Raw genomic sequence first — 25,494 nt, 5'->3', positions numbered from 1 at the left:
AAGGTGATTCAGTGCCATCTTCACCTGTTGACAGATATGCGTTATAAAGCCCTCCTGGAGAGAGAAGCTTTGTTGCTCCGCCACCAGACTGGAGCCAGCCATTTGGTTAAATTAAATTAATCTTAGTTACTGCATTTACCTATATATGTTTGACATTATTTGTTATATTCCAACAGATTGTATTTTTACAACTCCTTAAGGAGTGGGATTTAGGGAAGGTGACTCAACAGCTTCGTTGGTGGTGAAATCTTAATTCACAGGCGCACAAATGTAAAATATGAGTGGAAGGTGTGAAGATCTGCTTACACAAGCACAGAGAGAGTGAGAAAACACACATGAAGTGTGAAGAGTACCTCTAGCCTCATTCACACATGCAGTCTTTCCCTAAAATTGGACCATGTGTAAATAGGAGCAGAAATCGATATTCCAGTAAATCTGTACCTCCAATTACCCACTTCAAGATCACGTATTATTGCAGGTAAAATGCATGTAAGGCTGTGTTGTGAATGAAAGGAGTAACATTGCATGGAAGTGCACGTAAAGACCCATATATTGGTCCATCTATTCTGGCAATGACATGTGAAAGGTGCAAGATGGCAATTTTCCTGAATGATGCTGCATGTGTGAATACTAAAAATCATATCCCAGTAATTAACCAAGAACTATGTTTAAAAAGGCCTTCTGGATGCGTGAGATTGGATTGTGTGAGTGAATGAGAGAACTGGTTTGTACTGGCAACACTGGGAGCAAGGCTTTAGTTCACTGTTTTGCTGGAATAAAGATGAGTGCCTCCTCTTTTGACTTCCGGCAACTAAAATGTCATTCAACACAGGGCCTTTGGGAAATACTCTCCTGACAGATAGATCTGAAGGTGTGGACTGAGAAGCTGGAGCTTTTCCAAAAACGCTGATGTCACACGGTCACGAAATAGTCTGTCTGATCAGAATCAGAATCAGAATCAGAATCAGAATCAGAAAAGCTTTATTGCCAATTAAGTTTACACTTAAAAGGAAATTGTTCTGGCCGTTAGCACACTCAACATACAAAACAACAACTGTGCAAAAAATCGAATTAAAAACACACAACAACTAAATTAAATAAAGTTCAACGTGATATCTGCTATAAGTAACTAAGAGGTCAGTGGAAGACCCGGGCCTTGTTGATGCAGAAGGCAGAAGGGAAGAAACTGGATTTGTGGCGTGAGGTTTTGGTCCTGATGGACCTCAGCCTCCTGCCAGAGGGGAGGGTTGCAAACAGTTTGTGTCCAGGGTTGGAGGGGTCGGCCACAATCTTGCCTGCCCGCCTCAGGGTCTGGGAGGCATACAGGTCCTGATGGACTCAATGATGGCAGAGTAGAGGCGTACTATCATTGTCTTTGGCAGGCTGAACTTCTTCAGCTGCCGCAGGGAGAACATCCTCTGCTGGCACTTTTTGGTGAGGGAGCTGATGTTGAGCTCCCACTTGATTTCCCGGGAAATGATGGATCCCAGGAAATCGAAAAGACTCCACAATTCACCAGACGGTCAATCTCCCGCCTGTAGGTGGACTCGTCCCCATCAGAGATGAGTCCGCGAACTTTGGTTGCTGGACCAACTGATGACTGGAGGTGCATCCGAGACGTGTTGCCCCAGCTTCACATGCTGCTTCTTGTCAGTCAGGAAGTCTGTGATCCACCTGCAGGTGGATTCGGGCACATGAAGCTGGGAGAGCTTGTCCTGCAGCAGTGACGGGATGATGGTGTTGAAGATAGAGCTTAAGTCCACAAAAGAGGTCCTGGCGTAGGTTCCTGCGGAGTCCAGGCGCTGGAGGGTGAAGTGGAGGGCATTGAAGCAATTCCATCAGCACTGAACTCAATTTCATATATCAATGATTCCTGTTGTGTCTTAAGTCCCTCCCAGATTGATAATCTTGTTGATAGTACAGCAGGGTCACTGCAAATGATTATTGACTCCATGGCACCTTTAAAAAAGAGAAGAAAAAGAAAATCAAACAAAGGAGGTCAGCTCTGTGGTACAACACTCAAACCCGTAAACTAAAACAATCATCCCGGAAACTTGAAAGAATATGGCGATCCACAAGAGAGGAAGAGTTGCGCTCAACTTAGCAAGACAGCCTCAAAGCATATAGGAAGGCCCTATGTAATGCCAGAGCTGCCTCTAACTTCACTAATTGAAGAGAACAAAAACATCCCTAAGTTTCTTTTCAGCACTTTAGCCAGGCTGACTAAGAGCCATAACTCTATTGACCCATGCATCCCTATACATATCATAGTTGTAATGACTTCATGAGCTTCTTTGATGATAAAATGATAACAATTGGAAACAAAATGTATCCCCTCCTGCCCTCAATAGGCACTGACTTATCCTCAATCACAGGAACCTTAGAAACAGCTGTAAAACCCGATATATATTTCGATAGTTTCTCTCTAGATTGACCCTACTGAATTATCTTCAATAATTTCCTCATCTAAATCACTGACCTGTCCCCTAGACCCAATTGCAACTAGGCTGCTCAAAGAACTCTTTCCTTCAATCAGCACTTCTCTAAAAAATATGATCAATCTTTCTTTAGTAACAGGCTATGTACTACAGTCCTTTAACATAGCTGTAATTAAACGTCTTGTTAAAAAAACAGGCATGCTGGCCTACTACAGGCCTATATCTAATCTTTCCTTTCTTTCCAAGATCTGCAAAAAAGTAGTCGTCAACCACTTATGTGATTTTCTACTCGACAATAGTTTATTGGAGGTTTTTCAGTCCAGATTTAGAGGCCACCACTGCACAGAGACAGAACTTGTGAAAGTCTTAAATTACCCTCTAACTGCACCAGACAAAGGACTCTGTGGTTATCTGATTAGATCTGAGTCCTGCATTTGACACAATTGACCACCATATTAAAGTACAAAGATTAGAACACCTAATTGGCATTAAAGGAACTGTTTAGATTATATTTCTCACATGGTTTTCAGTTTGTTGATGTTAACAATGAATCTTGCATACTTCTCCGGTTTATTTGTCTGAATATCTCTCTTTGTTTTCTCTCCATTTACATCCATTTATAGGTTCTTTTTCTATGATTTTACTAATCATTTTGCTATGATTTTACTAATTTCACTAAGACCACTTGAGTTTAAATTGGGCTGAATGTTGCACCGCACTAAAATGAGTTTGACACCGCTGCCCTAAAGTTTCCATTTAAGCGACAAACTGAATGCTTTACATTAATTACAAATGAGATACTGGTTTTGGTGTGCATGTGTGAGTGTGTGCGTGTGTGCGTGTGTGCTTGTGTGCGTGTGTGTGTGTGCATGTGCATGTGTGTCGAATGGGGTCAATGGGGTGTCAGATTGTCATTCCAGTCTATTTCCCAATGAGGTGTGACTTGGTCCTCACATGTCAGGGTGTTTTCTGAGAAATGTTGCAGGTCAGATTTAACTCTAACTCTGTCTGATTTATTAATATCTAACAGAATTAATTTGCACTACAGCTTAAATGATCTTCTTTGAAGCCACATCCACTGTCTGTGTGTGTGTGTGTGTGTGTGTGTGTGTGTGTGTGTGCAAGAACATGTGAGCTGATCAACATGTGTCACTGAACTGCTAAGAACACGGTGGTATTTCTGTATGCAGTGTACACAAACATACTGTATATAGACAGAGACACAGAAAGAGGCACTCAGGTTTGATCTCCATAGTAGCATACTTTACAAGGCCATGAGACACACACACACACACACACACACACACACACACACACACACACACACACACACACACACACACACACAAGTCTCACATATGTAAAACATCCTGAGTCGTACTCAAAACTCAATAAGCATGTACATGTTTTTTGTGAATGATTTTGTACATTCTTTCTCTCTGGAATGTGTTTTTGGCAGCACTCCAAATCTTACATTCTACACTAGGAGGGAACACATACACACACACACACACTGTACCCAAGCAATGATGTTTTTACTTTGTCATGTACCCTGCCTTTTAAAAAAATATTTATATTATATTGATACCTTATTTTCATTATTATGATTATATTATACTTAATTATTATGTGTGTGTACATGTGTTGGAAGTTGATACTATCCTAGCATGCACTGTGAGGGCTTCTGGGGCATTTTTGGAAAACTAACAATTCAAAACACTGAGGATTCTGTGTAAACAATTATTTGTACAAACAATACCTAAATATGACGTGATGAAATATGATGATTTGCACCACTGCAAGAGTAGATGGCATCCGACAATGCCCACAACCAAACAAAACCTCACTAAAAAATTTACTTATTTTATTGATTAAAATGGCAACCCCATTATATTTGGTCCAGGAAGGCCGAAACCTATGATGCTCTTTGAGCTTAAGGTGAGATTCTCAAAAATGTTATGTCTGAGTTGAGCCATTTCAGATGACAGAAAACCTTGGATCTCTTAATTGGATTGCACATACAACGATTGGTCCAATTTAGGAAGCGAACAGGTGTGCCAGAACCACTGCTGGAATTCAAATTGGTAGAACATATTTATGTGTAAGTGAAGAAATACAATGCATTGAGCAAAGGCCAGGAGGCCCGTTTTAGGATGTTGACACAATTGTTCTAGTAAAGAAATTTGAATGTAATGGGACGAGTATGCAAACTCGGTCTTCAACAAAGCAGCTACGGCAATAGTATTAATAGCTGTGTGTTATGCAACAGTTAACAATTTTTGGACATAACCCTATTCTTTCTGATCACTACTGAATAACTTTAAAATGTATATTATTCTACTACACACCCGCAGAGCAAAATACTTTCACTAGGTGTCTGTCTGATAGTACAAAAAGCGGGCCCTGTAGAAAAAGTTTGGGAACCACTGCATAAGGTACATTTTTTTTGTTTGTTCACATTGTTGATGGTGACTGGGGGTTCTTAGACGCTTGTTGAATTGCAAAAAAGGAAATCCAAAGAGGTCCAGGCAAAGTTCAAATAATAATGATGGTTTATTAATAAATAGGTCTTATAGGGTTTGCATACATAACTTAAATCAATAAAGGCTGAAACTTGATTTATGATCAGGAGCAGGTTCCTATGTCTATCCTCGCCTACAGCAAGCCAGCAAGGTCAAAAGCTGTGTGCTCCCAGTCAGCCGCGCCTCCTACCGGTCACTCTCCTATTTAATGGCCTTTTGATCTGTAGAGGGCAGAAAATAGAAATAAAGACCATGATTACAATAACTTATAATAAATAGCAAAATGGCTCCTACAAATCCAGTCAATAAAAAAAACTCCAAGCAAATTTTAAGGACAGCTTTCTTTCACTTTCACAACATTGCTAAAATCAGGCACATTCTGTCACAGAATAATGCAGAAAAACTTGCCCACGCATTTGTTACCTCTAGGACTACCTCGTGGACTGTTGTACTTCATTATTACCAGGCTGCCCTAATAAGTATCTAAAGACTCTCCAGTTGGTCCAGAATGCAGCTGCACGTGTTCTGTCAAAAACTAAGAAAAGGGATCATATTTCTCCAATTCTAGCTTCTCTGCACTGGCTTCCAGTAAACTCTAGAATAGAATTTAAAATCCATCTGCTCACTTTTAAAGCTTGTAACAGTACGGCTCCATCCTTAAAGAGCTCATTACCATACCATACCATATTACCCCCCTAGAACAATGCGCTCCCAGAATGCAGGCTTACTTGTGGTTCCTAGCATCTCCATAAGCAGAATGGGAGGGAGAGCCTTCAGTTATCAGGCTCCCCTCTTGTGGAACCACCTCCCAGACTCAGTGCTGATGGTCTACTGCAGGTATTTAAAATTGAACACATTTGGATTTCCACATTTTAACAATTACAGGCAGAATGCAGAATTTGCAGAATTAAGCCATCATGTCGAGCAGGGTCCACAAAAAACCTTCACAGACATGAGAACTGTGCATCCAACAGTCCAGTTGGAAGAAACAAAGGCAGGCTAGCGTGCCTGCTAGTACTGTCAGTGCTTCTACAAAGTACAACCGTAGGGATTTAGAAGCTCCACCCAGGCTCTCAATCCAGTGTATGTTCTTCCAAACAGGAAAACACTCAAAACTGTGCGACAGAGAACATGCGTCACTGCAAGAACATTCCATTTTAATTCCTCCTGAAAATAGTACCACACTCTCTGTCATCTCACAAACATCAGGACAGACTGAATGCATGTGAAGTACAGATGATATGGGAACTACAGGGAATTCCCTGAATTACAGGGAATGTGAAGGGAAATTGTGACAGTGATATGTGGACAGACAGAGAAAGTGAAATATGAAAGAGGCAAAAAGGTTGGAGACTCCTGGCCTATAAGCTTATGTTTACATTGTATAGTTAAAGCTAAGTGTATGATATTGTGAGGACTAATGACAAGGCAACAAACCTCAGACATATTTTCTACATTTTATATTTTCTACAATTTCTTATTTATGTAAATGTTAATATTCACTTTTGTTAAGATTCTATACTAAATACAGTATTCAATAAATATTCTGTTCTGTGTAGATGTGCTTATTCTTAGACTGACACATGAAGCAAACTGTTTCAAAGTAGGGAGGATTTGGGCGATGTTAAAATACACTAGCGTAGTGTGTTTTTGACCTTTTGTCAGTCACAGCCACATTGTACAAATTGGTACTAGAACTCTCTCATATGAACAACTCTCCTATATGGGGCAGTCCCTCTTACACCCACAGCATGTTCAAACACACACACACACACACACACACACACACACACACACAGCATGTGAGAACATAAATACCGCATTTCAGTCAAAAACACAAACAACTGTACTTCAAACACACAGCATTTTGGCAGCTATCTATAACTCTTATAGGCCTGACAGAACAGAAAGTCCTCCTAAGCTGCACCATCATGCTCATATCTGACATAAACAAGTCAATTGGCCAAACCTGCATTATCAGTAGTCTCGTCCAGTTCACTGGAATAATAGCGACTATTGTTAATGCGTTCAATCAATGTCTTCCTAACGTCATCCGTCATTTCGAAGCGCCCACTGACCACATGTTGTACGCGTACCACAGTTTGAGAACGACTGGTTTAGATGGCTCATGGTTTAGGTAGGAGGGGCACTTAGCAGAATTTGGCTTAGGGTGTTTAACTTTATACCTCTCTTCTCTCCTGTATGTTTATAAAAGAAAATAGTATAATAATAATAATAATAATAATAATTATAATAATAATAATAATGGTAATGATAATAATAATAATAATAATAGTAATAATAATAATGATGATAATGATAATGATAATAATAATCAATACATAACCTGGAAAAGGAAACGCACTACACACATGGATCAGACTAGCAGGAGTAGGATAAGGTGGCCTCACAACCTTTACTTTGACACTGAACACAACAATTTATCACCAATAACGCTGTTATAAACAACCTGACCGCACAAGCCATTGGCCAGAGTCACCATCTCATCCACTTATACATTTTATCCACGTGTGTATCTCACTCCATCGTTCCCAATCAACATCTCTTTCCTTTCTCTTTCTCTGTCTCTCCTTGGCTGTAGAAAAAGCTAGAATGTTGAAACATTTACTGACTGTATGACTCATCGAGAGAGTGTGTCGTACTTCCAGTCCATAATGACTTACTAAGGACCTCTAGTGGTAAAAGAAAAACTAACAATCACAGACTGTTTTTTGTGAAGAAATGATGTATACAAGAGCTAGCAAGTAAAAACCTTTGAAAGAACACACACAACTCTTTAAGATTACTTTAATAATGTTAATGTGTAACAAATTATGCTCAAAGCAGGCATCTGAGAAATCAGATACATGTTAGTTGTTTGAAATTAAACCCTCAGCCATGTTATGCCATTAAATAAGGGATATGGGGTATGCAAATTATGTTTGTTTATCTTGTTACTGTGGAACATTTCAGGGATGAAAATTACTTCATACAAGGCAATGGCTACATTTGAATCAAATGTATTGTATACTGATGGACGGATCAGTGATGAAGACTCCATGTACTTCAATTCACCCAATGGCCATATTTGAATGAGATGGTGTGTAAATAAGTTTTATGAGGCTAAGGTCTCCAACCTTGTGGCAGCTATGCCGTCTGTATGTATTACAAGGTTTTCCCAGTACAGAGTCCTGGAGTTGTATTGTTTTTGTTCAGATTTTTATTATCGAGGTGCCCTTGAGCAAGGCACCGAACGCCCAACCTGCTCCACGGGCGCTGGCTGCTGGCTGTCTGCAATGCCCCCGCTGCTGGATGTGTGTGTAGGGGGGGGGGGATTCGGATTTGTGTGTATTGCATTGTGTGTGTGCATGTAATAAATGCATGGCCCTGAAACAGGGAATTTCTCAAATGTGAGATTAATAAAGAGGTATTTATCTTTATCTTATCCTTATTATTAAGGTTCCAAGCACAAACTATTGTTAATGTTAATGTTAATATAACACTTGACAACCTTTAGGCAATAATGTGAGGGCGCTACAATGAAGAAAAAAAATGTATTGCTTAACAACTTGCCAATTGTGAGACATCTATTTAAAATACTTAAAGCATTTACACAATAGAGTGTTTATTCTGGTCAGAGTTTACTTCCCAACTTAGGCTCGTGTTAGTGAGGTGTTAGAATTGTATCTGTAAGAACTGTATTTTCAAGGGTGAAGTTCTTGCCACTACTTCTACGTCAACCTTTATCTTTATCTTCATATTGTTCTCCCCAGCTTCATGCATCCCTGAACACACGCATTCAATTTCGAAACTTCTGTACGTTCAATTCAATTCAATAAAACTCAACTTTATTAATATAGCACCAAATCACAACAAACATTATCTCGAAGCACTTTACATACAGGGGTTGGCTGATCGCCAAAATCCTGTTCGGTCCAAATAGAACAGGGCCATGGGTTCACTGGGCAATTTTGGTGATTGTGTATCCAACAGTCTCTTTATCAACACCTGCCAAAAGTTTCCTTTCTCATAAGAGAACAACCGCCCTAATGTGAGAAACAATAGCCCTAATGACTGTAATATTTGATATTTGAATACAATACTAATATCTTTCATTGTTTGCAAACCAACATGTAAGAAGAGGCCCAAGCATAAAAACACCACAAACTACACTTTTTAAAGTAAACACACCTTACACCTTCTTAATAGTGTAATTTGTAGTTGATGAGTGATTCAAATTGAATTAGAGACTACCGATAGGACAGATTCTGATAAACTAGGCTTGAAGAATCTTACTAGATAGTAGATACTTTATTGTCATTTTGCATACAATTCCTTATGTTTACATTCAAACACAAACTGTCATTCAAATAAATTTTGAAGTCATACCGTTCAAAATCTATAACTGTTGTGTGTGTTGAAATCTGAATACAACATAGAACATCAAGGTAAACATCACAGAGGGAATGTAACTCTTCTTTGTGACCCACAGGCAATCTGAGGAATTCTCAAAGTTTCTTTCAATCACCAGTAGATCCAGAAGACAATGGCTTGCCATCCTTTGATTGGTCCAAAGTGAAATCAAACCAATAATATTCAAAAACTGTTCAGTCCCCTCGCTTTTCACCTGTTGTCAGCTGTTCTGATGACACAATAAATAAGGAAAAAATGTTATATATTAATATATACTGAATATAAATGTGTGTCTATATATATATATATGTTTATGTATATATGTTTTTTTATTAATATAAAATACTGATATATATACAGTATATATACACATATATATATATATATCAGTATATATCAGTCTGCATCTATATTGACCTATAACCATCAAAATGTATCTTGATTAATTTATTTAGGTAAATTCGGAATAATTGTTTTGGGGGGTATTCGTTTTTATTGAAGCAAACATTTTACATGCGCATACAGTTATAGGACGTTTTGGAGATCATTTTTTATACAGAAAGAGGGAGAAAAGGAGAGAGAGATAAAGAGAAAGAAAGAAGGTTGTATCATTATTATTAGTGTTGTTGTTTAACTTTTTCGTAGACCCTGAGGTAAACTAGGCATGATGTAGATTGAAATTGAAATAGCAGGAAGCCACGGTTGCTGGAGGTTGTGAGAACATGGCACAGCAGTGTGGACGCAGAGTCCAGGATGGCATCAATGGTGTTGGTGCGATGATCTCATAGGGAAAATACAGTTTTTACAGGATGACGTCTAACAGCAATGTAGGCTGCTACAAATAGCATCATAGGCTGTGGTGAAGAGAAGAAGAGAAACGAAAAAAACAAAGAGGAAATCCCACCCAAAGACCCAACCCAACCTAGCAGTTACACAACCCCACATTCATACAACTCAAGGCTTGCCTGGAATATCAAATTAAAAGAATAACAAAGAAAAAGAAACTGTTCGGTGTTCAGGTTTTCAGTCATTGGTCTGGCATAGCCTGTATATCTGTGAAGTAAGAGAGAAATGGTTGACATCTCTGATAAAACTTATCAGTGTTTGACCTTAAACTAGTTGCGCGCAAGACGAGTACAGGACAAGACGTCTATGGTTTGCATATAATGTCTTCCCACCACTCCGTGTCTAGTTGGAGTTCAAGCTCACCCTCCCAGGTGTCCCTTATTTTAGAATTAGATTGGTACCCTAGGCCTAGGATGCGGTGGTAGATCTCAGAGATGGTCCCTCTTAGTGGTGTGCTTAACGTTAGCAGGTCCTTTTACATTTGGAGGAGAAGGGAAGTTTTGAGAATTGTTAGTGTTAAGTGTCTGATTTGGGGGAACTGAAATAAATTGGTTTGCAGACAATCTCTGTTGTGTTGACAGACTGGAGAAGCTGTTAAAACTACCATCCGAATACAGATACCTTTGTGAAAAACCATACTGAAAAAGAAGAGTCCAGGAATGAGGGAGTTAATAAATCTCTCTCTTACGCAATCATAGTGCAAATGCAGTAATTTGGATGGATTCTCTCTGCATCAATCCATCAAACAATCAAATAATTACCATAAACTCTTCAGACTGACAAGGAATTGTTTTCCTCTCACCTACATTAAAACATTCAAATCTGCTCCTGTCAGCAGGAAATGAGAAAACATGAAACTGGAAGGTTTCAACATTTCCCAAGATGCAGATAGCTTCTATTAGTAACTTCCCCGCTTGTTCCAGCTGGTTTCCAAAATACATTACTTTAATGGACAACACAATGGGCACCGACCAAGAAAACACACCAGTCTTGGCTCCTCCACAGCCCTTGTTACTAAAGTGAATACATCCCAAGTAAGTCTGACCAACATATTGGCAAACTGATATTATCTGTGTGCTGATAAGATATATGGTTATTGGCACAGATACACAAAAAATGTTGGGTACAATCATTCCTTTAATTTAATTTATCTTAACTTAAGAGTTGAAGTTTAGAAAGTATTTTATAATTAAAATTCCAGTGATTTCATTTTACTGTTCATTTTTTATCATCTTTCACAATAAGACTTATAGTCTTAACATATCCTGCCTCAAAACTGCAAAGATCAGCAAATATAACAATTAATATTACACAAACATTGTTATTGGTTTTGGTGCTCTATCGATCAGCACAATATTGGATTCTGATTGGCTGCCAGCAGCTCTTCAAACTCAAAAGAGGTAAAAGCTCTTTCTGCCTTTATGTCAAAATTCTTTCTGCCTTTGTGGTGCAGAGGGAGTTTTGCTGTCAGTAGATGGTTGGAAATTCTGGTTATTATTAAAGCTGAAGAGTGACAATAGAAGACAGATGTCATCAACCCCTCTTAATTGTTCCTCCTCGTAGCTGCAGAGAATGTTTTTAAAATTATGTATTATATACAGACTTCTCCGGTAAAACGCAATAATTAAATCTTCCAGCTGACGGTGCTGAAATATTCACCATAAGCAGATACAATAATGAGGTTGTTGATGTCAAAACAAAGAAGAAAGGAGAATTTATCCAAATATCGTCAATAGCTTCAATATAAATCTAAAACTTCATCCGACTGTCAGTGCAGTATTTGCTAAATTGGTATGATAATTACTTTAGTACAGGCCTATCATTCTATTGCCTTAGTAGGAATCATCAGCATTACAGCATCAGGTTCAGAGGTTTTCAGGAAGCTGTTTAATTACATTTTACATGTTACTAAAATATATCATATTCATTAAGGTGAAAATAATGAAAATGTTTCTGTCCTGCTTTTGACATTTCCCTTAATTTCTAACTCTGCTGCAACAGAAAATAAGCAAACAAATTTTTCCTCTTGGAATATTTCAAACATGGCAGCATATGTAAGTTACATGTTCATGTCCACCAGAAACTGGGCCCATCAGTAAACTTTGTTCCTCATAGCCAGCTATGTTATCAGTATTTTCGTTTGGTCCCAGTTTCTGCTGTTTCCTGTAACATTAATGTTGCTCCATTGTCTTATTACAGTTATCTATATATAAGTAGATTATTTACACAAACAATTAAATCACAGGCTTTCAACAGTGCCATGTGCTGTCCCAGCGGCTGAATTTGTGCTGAGATGGTGATTCATTGTTAACATTACTGTATGAGGTTGGGCAGATCACACCTCTAACATACCGCTGAGCAAAAAACAAACATGCCTCGCTACTCCCAAAGCTTTATGGTGTTCTAAAGATTTACAACCTACAGATCCAGTTCTCATTTTACTTCAGCATTTGGATCTTCACTGAAAAGTGATTTGGTTTATGAAATTACTGGAATTTGAGTTACGACTTTTGGTTACAGGATGATCTAACTGCACCAGGCCAGCCGAAGAGGGCGACTACAAACCAGGGTTTAACCACATGGCATAGGACTGGACTACACAAAACCCTGTCCTCCTGAGATGCCACATAGCAGGTCAATCAAACCCATCCAGTCCCTGGCACATGATTGAAAAGGTCCATGTGTAGCTAATAAATGTGCCACATGTAACAAATGTGCTGATTCCTGACTAAACAACCAATATACAGTTGACACAGTGTAGCAAGGCATTAAGACGGGGGTCCAAAAAATCTGGCAAAAAAAAGCTACACGTTAAAACAAACACAAATCTAAATTGCCTAAATGAAGCAAAATTCAGATAACAAAATAAGATGCTGTGAGTTCCAGCAATAGAGTCTGTGGGTTCATCAGCAATCTGATTAAATATCAAGTCTGCGTGGGAAATGGCAGTCATGTGCTATAATGTGCAGGCAGTTTTGTTCTGTGTCCATTACAGTGCTCACAGGCCTTTCAAACTCAACCAATACAAATTATTATCCAGCGGAAGCGAAATGTCTCTTCAGTCTCACTTGTGATTGGTTGGAGAGGGTAAGAGAGGGGCGGAGCGATCGTTGGTTATAGTCCTTTTGAGCTGTACTCCTCTGATGAGGCTTAGCATGTCTCTTCCTCCCTCCTGGATCAGGTCAGGGTTTTGATTGTGGGCAGAGACCAAAGATGAAGCTTGGGACTGAGTGACATACGCCATATTGGAGGACTCTTCCTGGGCAACTGAAGCCACTTGCCGGTGCTGCTCTTGGAACAACTGCTGCTTCTGTTGCTGGTTCAGCTGCTGCTGATGGCATTGTTGCTGTTGGTGTATAGGTTGCTGATATTGATCTTGTTGCTGTTGATGTTGAAACTGTTGTTGCTGAAGATATTGCTGGTGGTTTTGGTTTTGGGGCAATAGTTGATTTTGTTGACTACTCTGCTTCTGACCCGATTGCTGTTGCTGAATGTGTTGCTGTTGATGATTTAGCTGTTGCTTCACTTGCTGTTGTTGGTATATTCCCTGTTGCTGCTGTTTGACGGTGCTTCTGTCTACTGGTTGGGAGGGTACAGGGGGTACTTGGACCGGAATGGGCATTTGACCAGGAACCAGCTGGTAGTATGGTGATGAAGCGGGTGGAGGCAAGACGCTGAGGCTCTGCGTGGAGGTGCAGAGTTTACTGTGACCTAAACTTCCTGCTACCTGGGCCCCTCCTGCAGAAGGATGCACAAAAACAGTTTCATTGCTGCTGCTGTTTCCTCCTAGAGCTTTGAGAGGAACCTGGGGGGTACAGATAGGGATGGGAACCCCCCCACTGATTGTCCCCCTGCGATAAGTCGGCTTGGATGATGGTTTCCGTCTAATTGTTGCCGTGTGGGACTGGGACTGGAACTGGCGGACAGATGCCCCAACTAACTCAGGCTCAGCCAATAGGCTGACGGTGGAACTGGGGCGCTTGGAATGAAGCAGCTTCCTGTACTGAAAACTGAGGTCAGAGTTCCTTGGGATTGTCGACGATTTGTCAAAATCTGATTGGATGTTGCCATGAGAGAGGTGATGCAAGGAGATGGAGTCAGCCTCCCCATGTAGAGAAATGGACTCGTAGTCAACTGGAGAGAGAAACAGACAGAAAGAGATCATATTACATTATTGCTCAGCATCTTATATGTAGGTAATAGAAAAAGACACAATTACATTAGTTACTCAATGGTAGTATATAGTGTGTGTGTGTGTGTGTGTGTGTGTGTGTGTGTGTGTGTGTGTGTGTGTGTGTGTGCGTGTATCCATTTTTATGAAAATACTATCTGGTTATCAAACTCCTACTCTAACTATAAAGTCAACACTGTAACCTAATATCTGAACTATGTTAAACACGCACGCACACACAACGCCACAGACAAAAGATCAAACACAGTCATACAAACAGGACAAAGACAAAACTGATGCACAGCAGAGATTGAAGAAAATCCAAACTCACTTTCAGACCTTTTTTGGATTTTATGTACAGGGTTCAGTCTATTAAAGTGTCTCATTATGTTAACAAAAATCCAATTTATTTAGTTTTAAATCAGAGTGTTGCGTGAAACTCGACCAAACAGTCATAATCAATAAAAGACCATCGCATGGGTTCCTAACTTTTTCATGAACAACTATAGGATTTCATGTTGGTGAATGTTCTTTTTGTTTATCATTTTAGTCATCACATTTTCTCAAAAAAAAAAGGTCAACTTCAAAGAAATTTGGTGGAATTATTTTGCCGTACGAATAGTACCAACAAGAAGCCATTTATACACAGAAATTTTAGTAAACAAAAAAAGGCCATTATCTTATTACTGCAAAAGTAATTCTGGCCCAAACTGTTAGTTTTGTAAGCGGTAGGCCAGTCTAGCACCTACACCCACACTACCGAGCCACGCTGTTGATACTTGTGCAGACTGTGGCTTGGCATTGTCTTACTGAAATAAGCAGGCGTGGTCTAGATGGCAGCAAATGCATATGCAATCTTCAGCATTACTGGTGCCTTAGAAGATGTGCAAGTTACCCACACCATGGGCACTAACACACTCCCATACCACAGATGCTGGCTTTTGAACTTTGTGTTGGTAACAATTTGGATGGTTCTCATTAGTCCTGATAACACAATGTCCATTATTTCCAAAAACAATCTTAAAGGTTGACTCATCAGACTGTAACAGACGTTTCCACTGTGCATCAATGCATTTCAGATGCACTAAACTGAATTGGTGAACCTCCTCCTTGCTGGTGGAGGGCTTCCTTTCAGCGATGCTCATTTTATACCCAATCACGATTGCATTACCCGTTACCCCTTAACCTGTTAACCTATGGAATGTTTGTTGAGCATTCGTCAATATTGCTTCTGTCCAAACTTGTTTGGAATGTGTCAAATTTAGAATGAATGTACATTTACAAAAAACTGTTGATCATAGTACAGTTTTTTCAATTTTTTCAATTACAAATAGGTAAGAGAATTATCAAATCACTGCTTTCTGTTTTTATTTGCGTTTTACATGTCTCAACTTGTATGGATTTGGGGTTTGTAGTTTCAATCAATTACTGTTTTTTCATTTCATTTCCGTTTCAAAGCTGGTACTTTGTTCCACTCTAAGCATCATTATCCTATGGGAGGAGCCATGACCTGCGACTGAGACAGACCTTTCTGACACTAGGCAATTTGGCTCCACCACGTAATCTTCTTCTAATTTTTTTGTGCCTCTCTTGTGGAACCATCTTCCAAATTTGGTTCGGGGGGCAGACATCCTCTCTGCATTTAAGAGCAGGCTTAAAACTTTCCTTTTTGATAAAAGTTATTACTTATGCCTTGGATCAGCCCCTAGTTATGCTGCTATAGGCCTAGACTGCTCTCTTTCTCTCTCTCTCTCTGTTGCCAAGTGCTTGCTCATGGGGTGAATGTTGAGTTTCTTTAAATGCTCTGTATGTAAAGTGCCTTGAGATAACCTTTGTTGTGATTTGGTGCTATACAAATAAAGTTGAATTGAACTGAATTCTTAAACAGTGTAAATTTGTGATAGGTGGTAGGGCTGAAAATGTACATGACAACCAAAATTATGATCTTGATAATAAAATGAATTGTACTAAAATCAAACATGGCAAATGACAGACAAGCAGGCAGGCTGACAGACAGACAAGCCGACAGGCAGGTAGAGACCTACCATAGAGGGGAGGCTCTCTCTTAACAGCTGGGAGAGAAGGAAGGAGAGAGAGGAACCAGTGATGGCAGTAAGGCAGAGAAAAAACAGCAAATCAAAATCACATACAGGAGAAATTACATACAAAAAAAGACTGATACATCACACATTGGAGGTAACAAATGAGTATTATTATTATGATTTAAACTAGTATGCAAACAGGTTCAGGAAATATAGACATCTAGGAAATAGAGACAATCATTCAGCCTGCAAGGAATCATTCAAGTTGGGGATGCTACGCCACAGCACACCATCCTTCACACAAGATTTTGATTTGCCTGCTGTGGTGAAATCTGTACCTTTCTTTTGCAAAGGCAGTCCCTGGTAACCTTAATTACGAACATCTTACTTACGTTCAGACCTCTGTAAAGGCTATAAACAATGTAAAATTGTAGTTACAAACAATGGTTCGCACGAATAAACGGGCAGACTATTTTGCTCCTCAAAACACTGCCCATGTTTGTCCTGGGTTTGTTGGCCACAGGGTAATACATAAAAACTTGTTTGCACTTGGAACTTTGTTAGTTTGACTAACGCAACTGTTCCGATACAAATTTGGCAGTTCAAAACAGAACTGGTTCATAACCTTGGGACTGCGTGAACATTACACCCTGGTCCCCACAAGGTCCATCCATGCTTCGACTTCTATAGTACAGAAATCCTGTCTCATATGGTGTAACTTCCTGTGTTACCTGTTCTATAAGTTCTAGTCACTACACCGAGGACAGTGCCATCTAGGCCTCCTCTGAGTTTGACATTATTGACATTATTATATTATATGTGTGTTCACATGGCACACAACCAGGTTCTGGACTAAGGCTAAGGATGGGTTAAATGCACAGGACACATTTTGCTGTAAATACAATGGCAATTAAATTAAGAATCAATTAAATAATAATGGAAAAATTGGCCAGGGACAATGGCAGCATGTGAGCACTTCACATTTTCAACATTGGCCATAGTGATGTGATTGCACCCCCATCAACGACTGACTGGAGAAGAAGGAAGTGATGTGTGGTTGACTGAAACTGTTTTGAAGGGGTTGAGAGCCACTTTGTCCTTCAGCTAAAAGTCCTGGTGTTGAGGGACATGGTCATCATGAAAGCTTGACAACCATGAATGCCCACACACACAGACGGTACATTTCGTAGCCAAGCACTATGAGGGACCACTGCCTACACCAGGGGTCTCCAACCTTTTTGTCTCTGGGAGCTACTTTGACAAAATAAAAGTGTCTGAGAGCTACTCATGTTTTACATTATTCCTAACATTTTTCCACATGGCTGATGCTCCACCAAACCAGCTGAATAAGCGTCTTTTGTGTGAACATTTACAAAATGTTGATATCCAACACTCTTCACACTTCACACTTCAATTCAGCAACATCAGCTTGTTTTTTTCTGTATACATTTTCAGTGTCAAGCTCACACTAATAGATTCACATCATATTAATCTCATAAAAAAACAAAACAATGTTACTACTTATTTTACCAATACTATACCTTTCATATTTCACATTTGTCTGTCCACATCTCACTGTCACAACTTCCCTTTACATTCCCTGTAATTCAGGGAATTCCCTGTAGTTCCCATATCATCTGTACTTCACATGCATTCAGCCTGTTCTGATGTTAGCGAGATGACAGAGAGTGTGGTACTATTTTCATGAGCAATTAAAATAGTTTTGGAATGTTCTTGCAGTGAAGCATGTTCTCTGTCGTACAGTTTGGAGTGTTTTCCTGTTTGGAAGAACATACACTGGATTGAGAGTCTGGGTGGAGCTTCTTAATCCCAATGGTTGTAGAAGCACTGACAGTAGCAGGCACGCTAGGCTGCCCTTTTTTCTTCCAACTGGACTGTTGGATGCACAGTTCTCATGTCTGTGAAGGTTTTTTGTGGACCCTGCTCGACATGACGGCTTAATTCTGCAAATTCTGCATTCTGCCTTTATGTTGTCACAATTGTTAAAACGCATCCAAATGCTGCTTCTTCTTCTTTTTTTTCTGTCTTTTACAGCTGTCACTCATCTTTTCGCTCACTACAGATCAAGACCATCCTATCAATCTGTCTTGTATTTGCAGAAAAAATAAAAACGGCTCTCGGACAGGAGCCAGCTCCCATCGTCCATCTAAAAGAGCTGGTCGTTTATTCGCTAACTGACGCCCTACTAGCAGCTGGAAAGTCCTGTGAAAAGTTGCTGTGGACTTTGGTCAAGTGCCCCTCCACAGACGCTTTCGCACCGCAAATGACACGCACACACTTATCATTCCTATTCGTATTTCTTTAAAATTCCTCATGAAAATAGTATATTTGTTGGCATTTATCAGGGAAGTTTTCCTCAAATCCGGCGTGCGAGTGTTACGGTGTCACGTAACCAAACATGACAGCAGCGTCATTTGTTGTACTGACAGCTGATTGGTTTATAATCGTTTTATGACAAAAGGGGGCGGGATGTCTGAATTTGATTGGATAGAAATTCAAACAGCTTTACCAAGTGACGATGTGTTGTCAAATGTACGTATTCTTTTAACCTTTCGGCGAGCTACTCGCTCACTTCAGAAACGCTCACGCACACGTCACTCGCGAGCTACCGGTAGCTCACGAGTGACGTGTTGGCGACCCCTAGCCATGACTCTTCATCTCATAGTGATTCAACTGAGAGGACACCATAGAGACAGGGGTCCCTCCCATACTCTTACCTTTACCCAGGCCTGAACAGTAACACAATAAAAATATCTAAATTAAAACACTATTGGCAAACTTAGACTGTTAAATTGGTTGTGCCAAGAATTTAAGGAAGTGTGTATTTTGGATTTTGTTGTTGTACTCACTGTGTGTGTGTATAGTGTCCTCAGAGCAGGATGGGGTGGTGGTCTGGGTGCTGTAGCCGCTAGAACAATGCAAAGAGTCCCTACTGCTCCGTGGGGCATCGGAATTCAAAGCACCCAACGTCAACGCCAGCTGATCCCGGGCCAAGCAAGACTAAAGAGATAGAGATAGGATTTTAATTGGCTGAAGATGTATGGGATACTGCTGCACAGGGACACAGGAACACACTGTCCAGCTGTTCAGAATTAAATTAGAATGGAAGCACACAACCTCATTGTGTGTGTATGTGAATGTGAGTATGAGTGCTGCTACCTTCCCAGATGCGGACATGGCCCGTGTTCTCTCTCCAAGGTATGTGTAGACATTGTGTGGGGGTGCCAACAAACCATTCTCCCGCTCTCCACTTCCCCCAGAAGTGAGCTGATGAGTTGAGCCAACTGCATCCTACAAACAATGAAGCAATCAATTTAATACATGCCGTTAGTGAAAATGTGACAGTCAAGCAAAAACTAACAAAAGCACAACCAGTAAAAGTCAGGAAAAGTCACTATAGGAAAACATTTTTATTAAGCAGTAATTAAGTGACCCTCAGGTCATTAAACAGTAATAAATAAAACCCAATGACATAAAATGATTTATCTGTCCACAGGCTATCACATGAATATCTCTCTTTTCTGACAGCTGAATCCTATATATGACATAATCCACAATTGATATGTAAAATCATTAAAATATATAATGAAAAATAAAAAAATAATCCTAATCACAATTCTCATAGTAGTAGCTGTTGTTTTTAGTTGTAATGGAAGATACAGGAGGAGGAGGAGATACAGGAGCATCTGCTCAGGGACGTTTTATCCTGATAATTTAGACCATACACACTCAAACAAATGGCAGTAGTTAGCAAAAAGCACCTATGTGCGTGCGTGTGTGTGTGTATCAGCATACACACACACATAGTATTATGTTAAGTACTGCTCTTATATTATCTTGCAATTTAGTTATTGAATTAATTATTAAATTAAATCTTTTTAATTTACTAGCTGTTATTTCAAATGCAACATATTGTTTTATGCATCTACAAAAAAAGACTGTATATAAGTAAGTACAAAGCCTACAAATAATAATGCATATTTAAATAACATCTATAAAGTTAATAATGAATAATGTTAATATCAAAATGTATCGGATAGAAAGACAATCATTTAGATTACATTTTCTTTTACTTTTTAATTTAGGATTTCTATAGCACCTCCTGTATGATCATCAACAAAGATTAGATCAATTTGGCAGTTCATAAACAAAACAGCGAAATGAGAAATAATTGTCTGTGTGCTTATTCAGTTTTAGTGCTTGGAACTGTTAAAACCAGCAGTCACCACATTCCAAAGTGTGAGATACATCAGACATGTGTGAGCGGGCCAAATAGCTGGCTCAATAGGTCATGGTGAATTTTATTTGCAACAACGCCACCTCGGGACCGTCACCCAAGGATTACAATTTCAGATTACTATCAAAGTATCCCAACAAGAGGTATCCCACGCACACTGGCACAGAAAAGACTGAGATAAATGTAAGTGTATAAGAAATTATTAGAATATAACATGCATATGCAATTATTGATCTTAAACAAATAGCTGATCTGGAGTGACACTTGTGCAACGAGCTAAGAATGCACTGCAAACATTAAAAATCTTTTTAAAAATCTACCCAGACAAAAAGGTAAAAGACAAAACTGGGGAGCCGCTCCATTAAGCTTCCCAAAATCCGGTCCGTGTGACCACCTGCCATGATTATGAACCCAAATCTACAGCAACAAATACATCACAATATTAGCACAGCAAAAACCAGATCTCTTTAAAGGCTAAACACAAGCAATGGAGACAAATATTCCCAAAGATAAAATTTATAATAGCATCACGTCAACATTTAGAACTTCTAGTAGTATGAATGAAAAGATGACATTTATGTATAAGTAAAGTTGCCTAGAGTGTGTGTGTGTGTGTGTGTGTGTGTGTGTGTGTGTGTGTGTGTGTGTGTGTGTGCACACGTGCTACCTGAATGTGTATCCCATCAACCGCACAGGTGATGGAGTCAAGTGAGGGAACATGTCGCACGAATCCAGACTGATAGTTACTATGAGACAAAGACAAAATGAAGAATTTCCTTGTAACTTCAGTTGTAACTTTTATAGTTAAGGTTTAAAGCTCTAAATCAAACTGTTTTCCCCTGATACCCTTGACTGTGTACTGTACTATAGAAGAATTTTCAGTTTGTTTCTTCCCCAAATGGTTCAGATGTACCATTAGGATTCTGGTGGAATGAATGAACAAAGCATAAAGGGCACTAACTAGCAGCAACTGGACAATCTTGCTTATGTTTCTTGGTTGTTTTATGTTGAGAACTATACATTTACATATCACAGAAACACAGCAATGTTAACAATTAATTCAGTACTAAAAAATCATTTACTATCTGGGCAGTAACAGCAAACAGCGGGGGCCACCAACCGTTCAAAAATTATTTCAACATGGAGTTATAACATTCTTCTCAGCTATAAAATATGGAATCTGACTGCCTGCAAACTCATTTTTTAAGTGCCTCCAAATCAGACACTTTGCCTCTAACAATTTCCCAAACTTCCCTTCCTCTCCTTCTCAACTAACGTGGGAAGACATGCTTACGTTCAGGACAGCACTTAGAGGGACCATCTCTGCGATCTACCGCCTCATCCTGGATCCAGGGGACCAATATAATTCTTAAGTAAGGGCCGCCTGAGAGGGTGAGCTTGAACTCCAACTAGACACGGACTGGTGGGAGGGTGTGATACGCAACTGCCTCATCCTGTACTCCTCTTGCACTCATCCAGCTATACACACGTTCCCCTTCTCCAAATCAAGATTATATGAGATGTACACAGAAGTAGAGGACACATGTGGCTTAGATTGCAGTGTGGGTTCGAACATCTATCACATGTTTTTTCTCTGGCCCAGGTTACAAAATTACTGGTTGTGTTACTTCAACATAACCAACGTTTTGGGAATGCAGTTTCTTCCCTCTCCCTTCATATTGCCATCTTTGGAACTCTACTCGACTGATGTCAAACACAGCGCAAAAAGAAAAGATCAGTTTCACCTCTCTGCTTGCTGGACGGCGCCTGCTTTTGCGGTGGAAATCGCTCACCCCTCCATCTATTTCACTATGGCTGATGGACACTATGTTTTTTTTAACTCACGAAAATAAGAATACACTATGAGGGGACCAGTGATGCCAGTAACCAAAGGCCAGAGAAAAGGTCTGATTATATTAAGTAACGCGTTAATCTAATCTGACCTGACCGATTTATCCAATTAACTGTGCATTACTATTCCTTCGTAAAAATAAAATATCTATAATATATATTATATTCTTTGCTTTCTTCTTGTCTCGGGGATTAACGTCATGTGTGCGACATGTCACGTGTAATACCACGCTGCACAAACGTATGTAAACAATAATGGAGGGAGGAGAGAGATGCGCATTTTCGGGGTGGAAGTACAGTCCTTATTTTCAGTTTGTGTCGGCAGCTGCTGAGAGTAACTAATAAAGTAACGAGAAATCTAACTGAGTTACTTTTAAAATCAAGTAATCAGTCAAGTAACTAAGTTACTTTCTCAAGGTAACTGTGGAGGGGACATAGCGCAAGTTCTTTCGCAAATGCAAACCATTTATTTCCTACTTTACAGATTTACAGGCTATGCCAGATCAATAACTAGAAATTTGAACATCAAAGGGTTTCTTTATCACGGGCGGGCCAGGAGGGGGTGTGTGAATGTGGGGTTGTGTGACTGCTGGGGAGGGGGATGGGTCGGGTTTTTGGATGGGATTTCTTCCCTTTTCGTTCTTTTTTATGTCCCCCCCTTGTGTCTCCCACTTTTTCTTTTGCTGTTTTTCTGTGTGACAATGTGGCCTCACTAATATCACTTGGGTACAGAACAATTATTCATCACCATAAATGAGATTATACGCAACCCGACTGTATAGGTCATTACCTTGAGTCACCGTTCCCTCGTCTACTCATACATTTTGTGTATCACATTCTCAAGGTCCAATCAACATTTATTTCCCTTGTTTCTGTATGAAAGCAAATCTCTAAAATTTCTGACAACTGTATGGTCATGTCAAATGCTTTCTTCAGTAGAAATATTTGTTAAAAAAAATAAATATGGAATCGATTTGCAATCTTTTTGTCAATTCTAAGGTCGAAAATGTCCTAAAAAATTATCTGAGAGTACATTTAGATCCACACTCCTGTTTGAGAGAAAATCCCGAAACCAGACAATGTCTGCAGTGATGCGAAAAAGGGGCCAATCACTACATGTGATGATAACTCTCCTCAGCCTTTACTGACAGGATCGACGTGTTTCATCCAATACAAAAGCTCTAAGCTTTCAAACTTGATTTCACATGCCCCAAGCGGCTGTTGTTTTGCAGCGTCTGGGGCTTCAGAAGATATGATGTCACCACTGAAGCCAAAATTGACATGCAGTTTCAGATTATTTTTCACTTTCAGCTTCAAAATAATAGGAAGACTGCAAATTGATTCCATATTTTAGTGGTGTTATGGCTGAGAGGAATGCTTGAATACCTAGTCAGTATTGCTGTGTGTGCGTGTTTGTATTAATTTGTGTGTGTGTGCATACCTGCTGATGCTGCTTTTCCGGGACAGAGTGTTAGCTGGAGAAGATGGCGGTGTTTGGTAAGTGTAACTGAAATCAGAGCCTTTCAGATCCAAAATCACCTGAGAAACACAGAGACACAAAACACTCCCGTGGTGACTTTGTGAAATCGCTTCAGAACAATCATATGCAAGTAATGAATGAATATAAATTTTGCCCGGAGTGGGATCATTAAAAACCCAATGGTCTATCCCCTCGAGAGCATTGATAGGTTAATAAAATATGCATTAGATTTTAATATTTTAATCGCACAAATGAAAATTTGGGCCTCATGATGGCTATAGGAGGGCAAAGGGTTAACCACAATATAAGCAAAGGAGAATGGTACCTGTTCACTGGCAGGGGGGAGTTTAGTGGGATCGGCTGTCAGGTTGGTCAGGTCTTCCAAAATAGTCTGCAAGTGGGTCACCTCACCCAGCATGCTGGTTTCATGGTCCTACACACACACACACACACACACACACACACACACACACACACACACACACACACACACACACACACACACACACACACACACACACACACACACACACACACACACACACACACACACACACACACACACACACACACACACACACACACACACGATCAAATGATCTGAAAGTTTCGAGTACAACCACAGCCTTCTGGTAATTGCAGTTCATCATGCAAGCCTGCACACTAACCAGTACAGGTTTCAGCATGCTGACAAAGCTGCAGTAGCGCGCTCGCTCCTCTGTGAGTGCTCTGAACACCGCTCGCTTCTCCGTCTCCTCCAGGATGGTGTAACGCATATTAACGTCCTGCAGCGCACTGTCCAGCTGGCCCCGTGCCTCACCCTTACCTACGGAGATGGAAGGAGAAACAAATGTTAAAAAATACACATAAGGAGACGTATAGTGTGGATTTGGGTTCTTGAACATTTCTGACCAGAGACAGGCTGAATTTTAAATATTTTTCAATAATCTGATTAAGCTTAACACCAGGGGTGGGGGTGGGGGGGGGAGTTAAGCAGGTCACTCTCTCTGAAGAGATTTCCATAATATATTGTTAATTGTACACAGCCACCAGCATGTGAACGGGACCTGCCTCCTCAAAAATATGTAGTTTTCTGGGTAGTTACAGTAAGATAAGATAAGATAAGATAAGATAAGATGAAATTTTATTATCCCGAGGGAAATTACTGTGCAACAGTTACAGTACAGCATGAAAAAACAAGACCCAAACATTATAAAATTTTAACACTGCCACTTGCTGGACATATTTAAAACTACAACGATGATATCTTTATATTTGTCAATGGCAGCATACAATGCTACTTGGGGCTTATTTTACAGCCAATAAAGCCAGTAGTTTTATGTCAAATATTAATATTGGGCTTAAATGTAGTATTGATAAAGGCTCTTAACTTCAGCGAGAGAGAAACAGGGAGAGGGGCTGTACATTACATTACATTACATTACGAGCATTTGGCAGACGCTTTTATCCAAA

At 39.8% G+C, this 25,494-nt stretch overlaps 1 protein-coding gene across 2 annotated transcripts in view; it reads right to left on the bottom strand.

Annotated features, from left to right (window-relative positions):
* Positions 1-11,338: 11,338 nt before the first annotated feature.
* mtss1 (MTSS I-BAR domain containing 1) overlaps positions 11,339-25,494 on the bottom strand; it is a 29,024-nt gene continuing 14,868 nt past the window's right edge. The window contains exons 7-14 of one of the 2 annotated variants that reach the window (XM_076156469.1): positions 24,690-24,847; positions 24,347-24,454; positions 23,983-24,080; positions 21,358-21,436; positions 19,613-19,744; positions 19,303-19,453; positions 16,436-16,462; positions 11,339-14,353 (exon numbers count right to left, since the gene is read on the bottom strand). In XM_076156469.1, coding sequence (XP_076012584.1) covers positions 13,284-14,353; positions 16,436-16,462; positions 19,303-19,453; positions 19,613-19,744; positions 21,358-21,436; positions 23,983-24,080; positions 24,347-24,454; positions 24,690-24,847 — 1,823 coding nt within the window. In that variant the 3' untranslated portion in view covers positions 11,339-13,283. The remainder of the gene's footprint in view (positions 14,354-16,435; positions 16,463-19,302; positions 19,454-19,612; positions 19,745-21,357; positions 21,437-23,982; positions 24,081-24,346; positions 24,455-24,689; positions 24,848-25,494) is intronic. The other variant, XM_076156470.1, reaches the window with a different exon arrangement.

The sequence above is a fragment of the Genypterus blacodes genome, unplaced genomic scaffold (assembly GCF_046128005.1).
Source record: "Genypterus blacodes isolate CSIRO-AG114 ecotype Tasmania unplaced genomic scaffold, CSIRO-AGI_Gbla_v1 ptg000070l_1, whole genome shotgun sequence".
Lineage (NCBI taxonomy): Eukaryota > Metazoa > Chordata > Actinopteri > Ophidiiformes > Ophidiidae > Genypterus > Genypterus blacodes.
This window is presented reverse-complemented; position numbering and strand designations above follow the sequence as displayed.